Raw genomic sequence first — 16,391 nt, 5'->3', positions numbered from 1 at the left:
TTTTGTTTGTTAGGGAATATAGGAGCATTTAGGACCTTACAATAAAATTTCATATGATGGATAAGATATTTCTCTCTATTATGGACAGCTGTAGTAGATGTACATAAGTTTATTTAAATGGTGTCTAAGGCTGAGACTAGCTAAAACCTATAAAATCTTTATACTACAATTGAAACATAGTTCAACAAAGGAATTAAAGTTAATCATAATGAGAATAGTAAGGAGTTTTAAATGAAAATTTTTATATAGAGAAGGAGATTATACACTTGAAGAGTTATGTTGAAACTCTTGAGGAAAATAAAAAAAAAATGGAAAGAAAGCACCATAGATCCTTAATGTTATCAAATTTTATAATAGACTTGAACTTAAATACTTGAATGATTTTATTTTGATAGTGGCATACCTTATAAACATAATGCCTCACTAATCATATATCATAAAACTCTCTCTGAAATGTTGTTTCAAGCCACACCAAAGAATGTACATCTCAGACTGTTTAGATTTTAGCTTTTGCATCCACCTTGGCAGGTCGTGGACATAAATTTAATCCTAGAGCAAGGAAGTCTTTAGGATATCTTTCAGGTGTAAAAAGGTACAAGCTACTTGACCTAGAAATAAACAATATCACCATCTCAAGAAAGGTGGTGTTCTATAAGAATGTGTTTCCTTGTAAAATGAAGGACAATTAGTACAACATCGAGGACCAGAGAGTGATGAAATACAGAAACCGCGCATAGTCATCCTGTAGAAGACATAGGAAAAAAATTTACAATGGTGGCAATGTATTCTGACAAATATAATACGTAGCCTAATCGAGAGGTTGTAGAGATACCCTTACCAACACCGACATTTAAAGGAAGAGATGCCAATGAGATTCTTGCACATAATGAAACACAAGTAACGATGAGAAGGAAGTCACCTAGAATTAAAAGGGTCCCTTCTTACTTAAAGGATTTTGTATATGAGCAAATCAAGACCTAACTCTCTATCTTGAATATTTAGAAGAGGCAGAACTCTTACTAGGCGGTGCAATCTCTATAGATTCCACATTCTTATAGAGCATAATTACATACAAATATAATAAGTATGTGTTGGCTATAAGTAAATAAAGGGAACTCACTTCATATAAAGAGGCTTGTGAGAATGTAAATTAGGTGTAATCATGAAAAATAAAATTAATGCCCTAAGGAAGAACAAGATTTGGAAGGTCATAAACTTGCCACTTAGGAAGAAGCCTATTGGATACAAATGTGCGTACAAACTGAAGTTTAATGCTGATGGGACAATTAAGAGGTATAAAAACCAGACTTGTTGCAAAAGGTTTCACTCAAAAAGAATGTTTGGACTACCATGAGACCTTTTCGCCTGTAGCCAAAATTATGTCTATGATACTATTGTTGTCTTTAGCTGCTGTTAAAGGGTGGTATCTTCATCAATTTGATGTCAGTAATTCATTTCTACGTGGAAATTTGAATGAAGAGGTTTATATTAGAGTTATCATCTAGATATCCAAGGATGTAGGAATCAAGGTATGCAAATTGTTCAAAAATTTATATAGCCTTAAACAAGCATCACGACAGTATTATAGAAAATTCTCTGAGTTTATTGTTGAAATCCATTCATATTCTTTGAGTGCCTAATAATTTTTCGATTACTAATTGACTAAACTCAATTAGAATCTTTTTATTAAGTGGTAAAACCCAAGATAATAAAATTTGATGGTGTGTATTGAATGAAACATTAGTAAGTTCCGTGTGAAGAGAAGCTATTTTTACTTTAAAACCGGGATAAAAATAAATTTAATGATTGAAAAACAAATAGGGACGATTTTGTAAGAACCATCACTAAAAGTAACATCTTTTGAAAAATAACTACAAAAGTTAGTACGGTGTTTGATTTGGAAGTAATTTATCAAAAGAAATAAATAAATCAAATGGGACAATGAAAAGAAATTGAATTATTATATGTAGCCATAAAATTTAGAGCCCGTGTCCCTGAAACCCAACAAAAATCACCAGGAAAAACCTTGTCAAATTCTCAACATTTTAATTTAACAAGAAGAACAACAGCTGTCCCGTGACTCTTAATCCTTCCAACCAACTACCAACTGGATAATACTTTTACATGGACCACCTCATCACCTTCTTTCATTTCTAGCCACACCACATGTTTCTTCATTCTTCATTTGTCAACATCACAAACAAAATTTAAACAGCAAATCAGAAAAACCCAGTTGCTTCTTTTCTAATTTGCAATTCAAATTATTGGGAATGCCATGTAAAAACCTTCCAAAACAAACTTATTATCAATGGAGGATTACATTACAGTTATAATAATAATAATAATAATAATAATAAACAACCATCTTCATCTTCCCTCATTTTTACTCTTAAGTAAAAAAAAAAAAAAAGATAAAAAAACCATAGCTAGTGGTAATGGAAGTACAAGCGAGTTTGAGCTTGAGGTGCGGGGCCAAGTTATCTTAGCCATGAATTCCAACCCAGATGCCTCAACCTCACTTTTAGTCTAATCAGCAACCGTCCAGGTTAAATCATTTTCGAAAATCCAGTGACATACCTCGATCCGACCCGGACCCGACCCCAATGCCAGGAAAGCTCCGTGTCCGGGGCTCCACTGGGAAGTATCCAAGTGACAGATGGCTACGCCGTGGTTGATCTTCTCCTTGCTAGTCGGGTCTAAAATATCTGCTTCATAGACCCGAACTTTGGGAACAGAGTGGCAGTAATAGAGTAGGTAAGGGTACAGACTCTGGTGGCAGGAAACCGACTTGGTGATCTTTCCACCGTTGATTCCTTTTATCGATCCAATCATGATCTGCTGCTTTGACCCTCTGACGTTGTCGCTGGTCCGAACTAAGATGTTCCGACCCAGCACCGATGTGGCGAAATCAATGAGATCCTCGGCAGAGCCAACGCAGCGCTTGGTCTCGCCAGGGCTGGGTGCCCTTTCGCACTCCTTCAAGGCGTCGCTGATGATAGTATCCATGGATGAGTTGTCTTCCGCGTGGAAAATTTGCTTTAAGACATTGATTTTGGAGGTGGAGAATGGTAATTTTGAGACGATGGTTCGGGGCAAAAAAGACCTTTCCGGCATTTTATCTTTAATGTCCGGCATTGGCATGATTGTTCCTTGTTTCAGCATCTTCTCCCGGAAGAATTTCCCCGGTTCCACCCACCTTTTTACCAAACTGCTATTACCCATCATCATTTTTGTGGATGCTGATTCACTAGCAGAGGTTATATTGTACCTTTCAAAAGATACCGAAATGGCGTTTTTGCTGTACTCTTTGAAAGTGGTGTTAAGTCCATAAGTCTTGAATTCTATTTCGCCTCCTGGACCATACCCAGTGAAGGTGTCTGTACCAATGTTTGCAGATTGCCCATAAGTGGAAAAACCGGCCTTTCCACCGTTTGAATTCTTCTCATAAGAAGAGAATGAATCGTCGCCTACATTCGCATCATCTCTGTAGCGTGAGAAGGAATCTTCCCCCCCATTGCCGCCGGCGCCGTAGTTATTGAAATTGTTCTGAGGTACATTCCCGTTGACGCCATAACTGGTAAAGTTGTCGGATATGCCATTCCCACTTTGTCCGTAACCCGAGAAAGTTGAGCCCACCACATTGGAGTCTGTCGAGTAGCTGCTGAACTTGTTGGGTACTCCATTTCCATTCTTCGCATAGTTCGAGAACGACTGACCATTTCCTGCGTTTGCATCCTGGGAATAACCCTTGAAGGTCTGAGCCCGTCCATTCGAAGAATCTGAGTAGCTAGTGAACCGGCTGTTCGGATTGTTCACCTCTTTATGATAGTTCTTGAACTCGCTCTCGCCGCCTCCGGCCTTGGTGCCATAGGTGTTGAAACCCTGGTCAACCACGTTGCCCTGAGTGGCGTACTCGGAAAATCGGTCGTCGTGACCAAATGAGTTGCGGCTGTATCTACGGAACGAGTCGACAATGACGTTTTCATCAACAGAATATTTCTGGAATGAATTGACGCCGCCGATCCGGTGACCGTCGTAGTTGGTGAAGTTCTTCTGACTGTAAGTAGCAAAGTTGACGTCGGCGTCGTGTTTCTCGAGACTCTGCGATAAATCGGGGAAGCAGAAGAGTTTAGCCGATGAGCAAAATGCCGGAAGCCTGGTGGAAAGCTCGTTTTGGGAAGCGAGCTTGGCAAAAGCGGCGGAGTCCACGGCGGTCAATGGCGATGCCTTTGAGATTAGGAAAGAGGATTTTGTCAAATCGACGCGGATCTCCTTGTTCAAGTATCGAATCAAGGAAGCTTTTGGGGTAAATGGGTTTTTCTCAGCCGAGAATCCCCCGGGAATATCCCCGGCTCCGGCAAGATTCACCTGCATTGCCGCATAACCCATTACGGAAATGATCAAGAAATTAAACATAAAGCAGATCATGGAAAGGAAAATCAAATTAAGAAGAAAGCATTGGTTACTTACATTGAGAGGTGATAGGAAGTAGAGAGAAAAGAGAAAGAGAAGAGTCATGGGATTGAACTGTTTGCACATTTCTTTTTCCCCTTCTTTTCTTCTCAGTGGATGCGTGAGTGAGAGAGAGAGAGAGAGAGAATGTTGGTGGTTTTGTTGGGTTGTGGAGAGAAGTAAATGGAGGGGTAATGGCAGTTTTTGCAGAGAGAGAGGTTTAATTTAATTTAAAATTTCAATTTTGAAGACAAAGCTCAGAGTTGTCAAAAAGCTTTGACATTTGAGACTGGTTGGTTGAATAATTACTCTCACTCACTACTGCAAAAAGTGCATTATTAGTATACTAATTAATAAAGATTTAACTCAAATTAATCCCTCATCACTCCACAATAATACATAAATAATCACGCAAAGCAATAACAAATATAAAAAGAGATAATAAATGGGATTAGATTTAGTATCAGCAGAGAAATTACGTAAACCCTATAAACTTGAATAGAAAATTTATATGAATTGAGGAAGAAAACTCTGAAACAAATAGGAGTTTAAAAGAAGCTTTTGGTGGAGATGAGGCTGGGTGAGGAAGCCTCCTTATTTATAGCCTTACAAAAGGCCTTTTTCTTTTTGTTATGACCTAAAATGGTTTACGGATTTTTCTTCTTTTTTTTTTTTTTTTAAATGGGTAACTTTTAAATTTATATTTTAAAGAAAATTCCACTGATTTAGTCCAAAACAACTCTCGGATTTTATTCTTAATTATAAAAAAAAAAAAAAAAACACTCTTATACAGAGTAGAGCTGTTAATTTCTTTATTTTTCCACCAATTTTTTTTTTAATTATAAGGAGAAATAAATATTTTTTTTTATTAATATTCAAATTTGGTTGACCATTATAAAAAATGTGCGCTTGTACAGTTCAAACAAGAGAAAAAAAATTAATATTATAAAACCAACATTTAAAATATTATATACATAAACTTACGGAGTTGGTTAATCCCAAAAATCGGACAGTAAAAATTAAATGAAGAGGTTCCACGGCCGTAAAAATATATATTAAAATGCCCTTTAGTTTAAAAAGCTGAAGTTTCTACTTCGCCATTAATTTAAGAAAAATTACAAAATTTTATTCATAACATTGGCTAGAGAATGCCTAAAAAGTCCTTTCTGCGACTTTATTTATTATTATTATTTTTTTAATAGAAAATTCCTCACACGGTTTTGGTCCAGAAAAAGGTGCAGGAACATTTTATAATTACAATTTATTTCATGAAAAAGAAAAGGACGTAAAAACATAATTAATATTAATTTAATCTGAATACCCAAAAATTAAAAATGGTAAAAAAAATTGTACACGGTCAATTGCGTCCAAATTAGTAGCCACTGACTGACCAAATTCAGTATTTCTTAAGACCAGAAAGTCAATATTATTTTTGTATTGTTTGGATTTACATGTAAGCGCGTCTTGTAAATTACCATTTCCTATTTGCTTTAAATAAAATTACCTTTTTTTTTTAGCCCCGTTGTTTTTATACTTTTTTAAATATAATAGAAAAAAAAATATTCTATTTAATAATCAAATCTTACTTATAAATGAAGGGTTCTAATTTATACTATTTTTATCTATCTTGATCAAATTAATTTTAATTTTGTAGAGTTATGTGAATAATAATTAAAAAAATCCATCAATTTCATAGTATAGGATAATTTTTTACAAGAATGTGTTTACAAAAATGCTCCTAGTATGTCGAGGAATTAATTTTTCAAACATACGAAAAATTCAAATACTATGAATATGAATAAGTCTAAAACAAAATTGATTCTTGTACTGTTTAACTTTATTCAATTTTATTTAAATAAGTAATGTATTTTTTCAATCGACTTGAATGAGTAATTTTTGTGATTTAATTTTTTTTTAACGGATATCAATATAAGATTACGAGAATATTCGTGATAAAATTATCTTTATTAAAAGATAACATATCAAAAAAAATTTGCATTATCAAAAAAAAAAAAATGATTAACTTATGCATTATTTTTTTAATTGAAATATAAATAACAAAGAGTGATTACTATATTAAGTTCGATTTATATTTTAATTTAATTGAAACATGAACGAGAATATAATATAAAAAAATACAAATTTTTTCCCATTTTAATAAAAGTAACACATGTAATATAATATTTTAACAAGAACTATAAATCATCTTCTAAGTATGACATAAGGAACATTCAATTCGTAACTTGAATTCATAGTCTTATAGAAAAAATTTAAAATACTTACTATATATTTAAAAAATAATAAATATACTATAATTTTTAATTATTTATATCCAAAACTTAAATATATATATTTTTTCAAGAATGTAAAACTCAAAGAAATTATGTAATAGAAATAGACCCGATCTTTAAAGATACAACATGAAATTAATTATCACTAAGAAATTAGTCTTTGATGTAATATGTAATGGTCCCGGAAATTAAAAGAAAATGTATATATTTATTCTAAATGCGGAAGCGAAATAAAATAGATTATGATTAACATCCCTTACACAATAATCAAAAAGTATTAAAGATATGAAAGAATAAATTAACTGAAGAAAATACTATAAATGAATACTATAAAGAAAACTAATAAATCTTTAAGTTTCTACTCGACGTCTTCATTCGGAACGGGTTCGGGAACTAAGTCCTCCTGATATGAAATTGTTAAGTAAGGAATGAGGTACACTAGCCCAGTAAAGATGTCACACTATCTCACTGTCACAGAAGTAAAGGTTGGTAGAAAACAAAAACGACCAATAGAGCATAATTTATAACAAATTCATTTATCAATAATAAAACTCTTTACTGTCCACTTACCACGGTGAGATTCATGAAAACAACCTATGAAAACAATAACATTATAAACATCATAAGATCATGCACACTTTGTAACATAACACATATCATACTTTGGTATTTCAATCATCAGACAACAAATTTCATCTTTTATCAGCTTACTAGTATCCATGGGGATCCATAGGGGTCCCCGCTACACGTGAACCATTCACCTTAATTTCAGGGCCATCCCCATACCCCGTCCGGTATGAGCACAAAAACCATAAACCTCAATATCCCGTCCGGGATGAGGGTGAAGGGGGCCGTCCCTATACCCCGTCCGGTATGAGCACCAAAACATTTAAAGTCTCCATACCCTATCCGATATGAGAGACCACGTTCCCGGTAGGGTTCCCTATGGACCCGGTCCGTCCACCATCTCCTAGGATATCTAGTTAGACTGTCGATATTATCCATTTATCAATTCACATACATTTTTCTATTTTTCTATTTTTCTTAGTTTCAGTTATCCAATCAAACATAAATACATAAACCAGTAATAGACACCAAACAAGGCAACACAACATCGGGTTCACAATAATTCAAACCATAATAAATGAAACTGTGATTCATGCATACGAAATCATAGAATAAACACATCAGGCACCATACTGCATTTAAAACTATAAAATAAATCAAACAACAATTGACCGAAAAATACATCAGATTCGGCATTCATTAGCAACCTTAATTAATTATACATATCTATTAATTCATAACATACCATTTTATCATTTATTAAGCTTTAATGCCATAATAGGAAATAAGGTGAGAGATCCTTATTTGTTTCGGCGTCTAAAATCGGGTTCTCACTGCGCCTACAGGTAGTCCCTAGATTCCCTGAATTTTTTTTCGGAAACTGAAACCCACTTCTAGTACCTGCACGTGTCCTGAAAAAACTCAAGATCAGACACAGGGCCTACTCGGCCAATTTCAGAATTCCAGCACGGTGGCTCCACCATGTTCCGCCGACGCGGTGACGATCCACCTCAGGTTAGCCATTTCCGGTCGTATTCGGCTAAACTTGCATTGGTTCCTGTGATAAAATACCCCTAGGGCCTTCGGTGGGCCAAAAAATTTCAGAAAATTGAGATTTACCAGCGGCGAAGCTCTCGGGTGCGGCGGCTCCTCCGGCGCGAGTTGCGATTTGGTGTTTTGCTCCGGTCAACCTGCAGAGAAAAGGACGGTGGTCACAGTGGTGTAAAAATTACATCGAACGGGAATCAGAAAGGGTCTCATCGGAGGCAAAAATCGTGGGAACCCACGGCTGCACCGCTGGGCTTCGGCGGTGTTTTCTGGCCAATTAGTCAGTGGTTTGGCTCCGATTTGGCCACAGAGAGGTTCAACATTGAAAAACGAGCCAAGAAGAGAAATTTTACCTCGTTTGGCAGCCGGAAGGTGCTCTGGTGCGGTGGCAGCCGGTTCCTCCGGTGGCTGGGTCGTCTTCTCCGGCGAGGGTTCTGGCGGCTAGGGTTTGGGATTGGGTGTGAGTGAGATTATTTATAACCTTCTCCTTTTAATATGAGCCGTCCATCATGATTTAATCTGAACTGTCCGATCGCGATTAAATTGGGAATGAATCTGGACCGTCAATTGCGATGCGATCTGGGCCGTCCGTGTGCGCGGGAACGGATCTGAGCCGTCCGTACGCGCGGGAATGGATCTGGACCGTTCGATCACGCGCACGCGGATCGCCCACGTGGCTCTGTCCCGCATGGCTCCCCATGTCAGCGTCCCTGCCACGCGGCGTGTCCTGGTTGGCTGGGGCTGCTGACATGGCTGCTGACGTGACGCTATTTTTTTAAATTGTATTTTGACCATCGGTTTTCGATTTTCTTTTCAAAAACACATTCAGAATTCAAATTTTCACCCATTTTTCTCAAAATTATTTTCAATTAATTCTCAAAAATAATTTTACCCAATTTTATCATTATTATTATTTTTATTTCTATTAAATTAAATTAAAATATATAATTATTACAAAATAAATTAATTATTAAAATGAAATAAAATCAAAATAATTCTAATAAAAAAAATAATAAAAGGTTTGGGTGTTACATAATAAGCCAAGTGAAGTGAGCATGCACGAACTCTTGTGTTAAATATATATATATATATATATATATATATATAAAGTTGGAATAAAAACAAACAGAGACACAAACATTGCTCCTAGTTATTATTGGCCAAAATTTCACTGTTAATTTAGATTTTTTACACGGACTTAGCCGCTAATCTTTTTGTTTTATATATCTTAAATGTGATGTGAGATATTTATTTATTTACTTATCATTTTTTGTTGTATGTGTGTGTGTATGCGTGTGTGTGTGTGTGTATATATATATATATATATAAGTTTTGAGATTCTTTTTCGTGACTTTCCAACAATAAGCATTAGAATAGAATAGAATACATTTAACATATCCCAAATCCTCGTCAAGGAAATGACAAAGCTCGTGAAAATGGCATGATTGGTAATTATGATGATGATTTGGGTTAATTTAGGAAAATGGGCATTTTTTAATGTGTATTTAGAGATAATTTTATGATTAATTTAACGTCGGTGATGAATGAGTGAGACAAAATATTCATTTCCTTGTATACACGCTTTTGATTAAAACTTAATCCTTGGTTTTGGCTTTTCCTTAATAGAACCTAATCAAATTAATATTTATTTAGATTTTTTTAATTATTCTATATTTAAATAATTATCACGTTATACATATTTTATTATTATTTAATGTTTATTAAAAAAATTTGCCTTTTTTGTATAACTGAGATTCTTTTTTTTTTTGGTTAAAAAAAAAAAAAGAAACTTTGGATATCCTTTAAATAAGAAAAAAAAAACATTGATATATTTTGCGAATTCTCTAAATTCACAAAAAGTTCACAATATTTATTGATTTTAATGAGATTTTATAATTGATTCGTGGATATTGTGTGTATATATATATATATATATATATAATTACGTGCATGTGTATAGCATGCGTATACCCAAATATCTCCGGGCAAAGTTGCTACTAATTGTAAATATTTGAAATTAAAATGAAATTTTAATGATGGAATAATTGATTAATGAAAGTTTTATTAAAATCCTAGATCCTTCCCATTAATAGACAAACTTAATTATCATGCATACGCATACCCACGTAATAGATGACTTCAGAAATGTTCAAAATTAATCATTGAGAAAAGAAATTAAATTAAATTAACATATATATATATATATATATATATATATTATATGTAGGCTTCAAACTATATGTATGCATGGAGACTCCATAAGTAGTGGATGAGGATAAGCCAACATCAAGTATCACGCTTCGTTGCATTATTATCTTGTAATATATCATTGCTTCTGTTGAATGGCCATTATTATTAATTGGTTGCTTTATATGTTCTCCTCCATCCTTTGTTGAAATAATTCGAAATTCAACAATATATATACATATTAACAAGTTACTTACAGAAGGAAAATTATATTCCACGTAAAATTATAAAATGATTTTTATTGGAAAAAAAATATAAATTATATCTTTCATTTTATAATAAAACTACATAATATATTTTGAGCTCATTTTCATAAGTTTAAACTGAATTAAATAGACTATTAATTATTTATAATATTTGAAAAAAAAATAATAGATAACTTAACATATTTATAAATATATATTATTAATAACTTTAAATTTTAATTATTAATAAACACTTTCCTCGTGCATGAAGAGATGTTACTCATTCAGTGAATGAGACCGTGTAATATTCTTGAACCTTCATCGTAATATTATCATTCATTAATTTGAAAGAAATATGAAAACCATGTTTTGAAATATTTTCATGATTAGTCAATATCAGAAAATATTTAAATATCCAAAAATTATTAAATAATATATAGTTGAAGCTATATAAGTACAGTATATCCACATTAATTAATAGAGAAAACAAAATTGACAAATTAAATGAGTTTGGTGAACATTAATATTGTATATATATATATAGATTTTCTCTAATAATACATACAATTAAGAATCTCATTTTCGTTTAAAGCATTTATTATCTTCAGCTCTCAAAAATTTCATGCAATTAACACATGATTGTTATTATTATGTATAATTGCATGGAAAATCAATAAATATGAAATGCCTACTCCACCTACCTTTACAATAATTAACACTAGTACCATATACCATAATTAATTTCTAGCTACATATATTTGATAATTAAGCATCAATATACATAGATATATATAGATATGAAGGTGGGTAAAATCCTAAGCACATGGGAACATGTATAAAACAGCTCATAATCGAAGGCCAACTAACAAACATTGTCATTGGCTAACAAAGTATTTCCTCCCCATTTTCTTACGTGAAAGAAAAGGGAGCGATGGTTAGATGATAAGAACAAAATATATAACTTCACCATTTTCTTCTTTATATAATTTCCTTATTTAGTTAAGTGAAAATAAAATTTGAACAAGTTGGAATTAATGATGAGTATGTATTCTTGGTTATGAGAGCTCTTATATATGGTGGCTGTGGCACATGGAAGTCCTTTACAAAAGAAGAAAATATCTAATAGCATCAAGAAAATCTCACAAATAAGACATGTTAAAGCATTAACCCTCTATTTGGATTGTGGTGAATGGTAGAATTTTAATGTATGATATTTTACGGGTATGAGAAAATCGTATTTGTTTTAACTTCCAATTATAACAAATGGTATTTGACTGACAAATTTTGAAATGAATTTTTAAACTACCGAATTGATGGTATGTGAACGGCATGCTATTTTTTTTTCCTTATATCCTCATCTAATTTAATTAATTCTCTTTTTCCTTAATCAAGCCGCACACAGGGAGGACGGACAGCTCCAATCTTCTTCTTCTCCGATCGATATTTTCTTGTTCTTCTTCTTTGATTGCTTTCAAACTTTGGTTCATTGATTCTACTTCTGATTTGCATTTTTTACCTTATCGATCGGTAAGTATTTTTGTATTTTTTTTTCTTTGATTTTTCCAGCATTAATTTCTTTCATTTTTTCTTTGATTTGCATGTATTTCTTTCGTTTTTTCTTTGATTTGCATGTATTCTTTCTGTAATAATATAGATCTGTGAGGGAGGGTGAGATGAACGATTAGGATGAGATGGGCAAAATCAATGGTTGTGATGTGGAGTTGGGATAGGTGTAAAAGGGGGTGTCGGGCAGAGAGAGGGAGGGAGGAGGAGAAAGAAAAGAGAGGGAAGACAGAGAGTACGGAGTGAGAGAGGGAGACGATTGTGAGAGAGGTAGTAATCAGAGGCGAGTGTGGAAGGAGAACTGCTCGAAAGTACGAGAAAAAGGTGAGGTCGCGGTAGCTTTAAGGAGATAGAGAAGGATGGAAGCAAGAGGTAAGAGAAATTTGGAATTTCTAAATTAATTTAGGGCAAACTTCGGTGAGATTGTGTGTGTAGGTTAATGGCGGTGCTCCTCGTTAAGGAGATGGATGTCAAGACGCGATATTAGCTGAGGAAGTGCAAGTGGTGTCGAGGTTTGAGAAAGGAGAGGGAGTATGCTGTAGAGAGGGTTGTACGTATGGACAGTTGGTTGTGTGAGGGAGAGGAGTGAACGGGAGGTGGCATGAGGACGGGAACAGAGCTCGTGGATGATGAGTTGTGTGTAACCGAGGGGTGGGATAACTGTGAGGGTGGGATGCGTTGTTGTATAGGTATAAGTATAGGCGGCGGGTGATTGGTGGCGAGTGTAGGTTCAGTTATGTGTGTGTAGGGCTACTTACTGAGGGCGACACCTTCTGTTGTACAGGGATGGTGGCTCGTGGGCCGTATGTGTGAAGCTGTAGATGGAGTGGGGTTTACGTGATATAGTGGGGACGTTGGGCACTCTGTGGTGTGTGTATGTATAAGTATTTAAGTATGGGAGGCCTCTTGGTTGGTGTTTGTGGATTCTGGTATACTAGTGTAGAAATCAGTGGCACACTGTATGTGTATGTGTGTGAGGCGGCAACTGAAAATGGGGAGCTTAGCAACGGAGCACTGGGCTTCAGAGTAGCAAGATGTTATCAATCACGATGAGACGTAGTAGTACATTTACAGTAGTGGAATAGTGTTGGAACTTCTATGTGTAGGGTGATAGTTGAATAGTTTCTTTGATTATAGAGTTATTTATTGTACGGGAATTGAATTCTTTTTTGAACTAACGGATATGTATGATTTGGTTGGAGAATTATAAATATCTTGTTTGTGGTGGAAGAATAAATAGTGTATAATTCTATAGTAGAAACTGTTTAAGGGTATCACACTTTCGTTCTTCACCTTCCAATCTCCTCTGAATAATGTTCTTCTTGGTTATGATAAACTTCCTATGTTTATTTATTTATTTTTTCAAAGCTTGAATCTGTGGTGGAAGAAGAGTTGTTACCTAGTGTTATTTTTGAAAGTTCATATATTTTTTGTTTAAGAACTTAGTATTTTAAGAACTTTTACTAGAAATCCTTGAATGAGCATACTCCATTCTTGAAATGATCGCTTAGGTTAGTCAATTCGACCCTCGATGTTTTCGTTGATAAAATTGCCGTAGGAATGAAGATATTTCTTAGAGGGCTAGAGCATCTAAACCTGAGCTGGAGAATATTCAATGCCTACTTTAAAATTATCCTAAAAATTATCCTAGAAATGACTCTCTTGTTGCAGAAAAGAAAAGGCTAGCTGTGAAGTATAGAGAACTCAGTACAGCTGAAGAAGCTTTTTTCAAGCAAAAGTCAAGAATTTCTTGGATATAATTAGGAGATCATAAGAGTGGCGCCTACTAAAATAGTAAGCTCCAAAAGATAAAAAAAAAGACTATTAGGAACTCTTTATAGCATAGCTCTGATGGCAGAATGAGGAGTTCAAATTCAGAATGAGACTGTGGCTTAATGTCAGAACAGAACTTGCTAGGGAAGTTACTCAGGATGAGGCTCCTAGGCTTGGTGAGTAGGCCTCCATCTGCAACTTCTCAATGATTATTTCCAGCATCATGTGAAATTCCTTCACTTGTGAGTGCAATCCATCACCCATTTTGAATTCATGGATGATGCCATCTAAGTCAATCATGCTAATTCCCAATGTTGTTCTGATACGCCTTTCCTTCATCAATTTTCTCAACTTTCCGACATCCTCCCATCTCTTATCCTTTGCATAATGCTTCCAATTCTTTCACCAAATTTATAGAGTCCATCTCAAGTAAGATTTTTTCAATTTTTTCACCAAGTTCAACATTTTTATGTATCCTACAAGCACCCAAAAGTGCTCCTCAAACAGCAGCATTGGGCTTCATTAACATTGAGGCAATAAGCTCCTCTGCCTCTTCCAAAAACCGTACTCTTCCTAATAGATCAACCACACAACTATAATGCTCCATTTTTGGCTCAATACCATAAATATTTTGCATTGAATTAAATATATTTAGACCTTTATCAGCCCATCCTACATGAGCACAAGCATCTAAAATACAGACAAGAGTAATCTCATTTGGTCTCAATACCCTTTCCTTCTGTATTTTGAAGAAGAGCTCAATAGCATCCTCCACTCAGCCATGCATATCAAGTCCTCTCATCATTGTGTTCCAAGATAAAAATTCCTTCGCCTTCATATTCTTAAAAACATCCAAAGCCAAGTCAACGCGCCCATATTTAGCATACATGTCCACCAAAAACATCCTTGTTAATTCCTCCTTTAAAACTGTATCCAATTTGATAGAATTTTTTCTTGCATAAGCATGAATCCACATGCCTTGCTCAAGTGCCCCTAGATTAGCACAAGCAGCCAGAACACTTGACAAGATAAATTTTTTAAGCCTAACTTTCTTTCTTTGTATCTCATTGAATATCTCCAAAACCTCTTTGTAACACGTTGTTAGCACCGCTTTTTTACTGCATACTAATTTCTTTTTCCACCTTATTAGGAAAAATTAGGGGAGGTGGCATTGGTGGCAAATCTTGCTGAACCTGGCTACACGCTCGAACTGTCATCCCTTATTTCATCAGTTGGTTTGGTTAGTATGATTAATTCCTTATAGGATGTAATTATCAAGACTAGACCATGTTTACGTTTAGCTAGTTTATGTTTGGAGTACTAATGAATTAAACATAATAATAAATCTATTTAGGGATGGCAATGGAGTTAGTTCGGTGTGGGTTTTGCCAAAACCGAACCCGCCCCAAATTTTTTTAAAAATTGGTTTTATTTGCACTGTGTGATGGGGGAGTGAAGCCGATAATTAGGGAAGCTATAACTTGCAAATAAGGATTATATGAACTCTATTAACATAGAATGAGATTAAATAAATATTACCAGAAATTTATTCCCTAAACAAACGAAAGTGTGTGTTGATTAAAATATATGCTATGACTTGCTTTGATTTGAAATAATTAAACTTATTATTTCTTTTTGTTTCAAGCATTTGGTATCGTTTCTGTTCACACATTAGATAAGAAATATAGATATTTTGAGACGTGTTGTAATGCCCAAAGAATTTCAGCATTTTTATTATTATTTTTATTAATTTTATTTATTTAGTTTAATTTATAATTAAAAAAAATGCCACGTCAGCAGCCACGTCAGCGGCCCAGTCAGCAGCCCTGGCCAACCAGGACCTGCCGCGTGGCAAGACCACGTCGACCAGGGAACAAGCCACGTGGGCGATCCGCGTGCGCACGATCGGACGGCCCAGATGCGTCCCCGCGCGCACGGACGGTCCAGATCAAGCGTGCGCACGGACGGCCCAGATGCACGCGCACGAACGGCCCAGATTCAATCAAAAACGGACGGTCCAGATTTAATCAAAATGGACGGCTGTGATCAAAAGGCAAAAGGGTATAAATAGAACCCCCATACCTGACCACAAAAACCCTAACCGCCTGCCCTCGCCGGAGAAGATGAACCAGACGCCGGAGGAGCCAGCCGCCGCCACCCGCCGCCGCACCGGGGAGTTTTTCGACCGCCGATTGAGGTAAATTTCATACTCCCGACTCGTTTTTCCACGCTGAGTTCCCCTGTGGCCAAATCGGAGCCAAAATCT

The 16,391-nt window shown here is 35.1% G+C and overlaps 1 protein-coding gene across 1 annotated transcript; it reads right to left on the bottom strand.

The window, feature by feature from the left end:
- Positions 1-2,278: 2,278 nt before the first annotated feature.
- Positions 2,279-5,023, bottom strand: LOC110813135 (polygalacturonase 1 beta-like protein 3). Its single transcript, XM_022040159.2, has 2 exons — positions 4,471-5,023; positions 2,279-4,368 (listed from the first exon to the last, which is right to left on the bottom strand). Exons 1-2 carry the CDS (start codon positions 4,537-4,539, stop codon positions 2,527-2,529), a joined length of 1,911 nt encoding a protein of 636 aa, XP_021895851.1. The 5' UTR covers positions 4,540-5,023; the 3' UTR covers positions 2,279-2,526.
- Between the last annotated feature and the right edge of the window lie 11,368 nt (positions 5,024-16,391).

This window comes from Carica papaya, chromosome 8 (assembly GCF_054855325.1).
Source record: "Carica papaya isolate Zhongbai chromosome 8, ASM5485532v1, whole genome shotgun sequence".
Taxonomy (NCBI): Eukaryota; Viridiplantae; Streptophyta; class Magnoliopsida; order Brassicales; family Caricaceae; genus Carica; species Carica papaya.
The sequence above is the reverse complement of the archived record's forward strand: the minus strand, read 5'-3'. Positions and strand labels throughout refer to the sequence as shown.

Coding starts and splice junctions, on each gene's coding strand:
- LOC110813135 (XM_022040159.2), bottom strand. CDS start 4,539: ATGTGCAAACAGTTCAATCCCATGACTCTTCTCTTTCTCTTTTCTCTC. Junction 4,369..4,470: donor ACTTCCTATCACCTCTCAAT/GTAAGTAACCAA, acceptor GCGGCAATGCAG/GTGAATCTTGCCGGAGCCGG.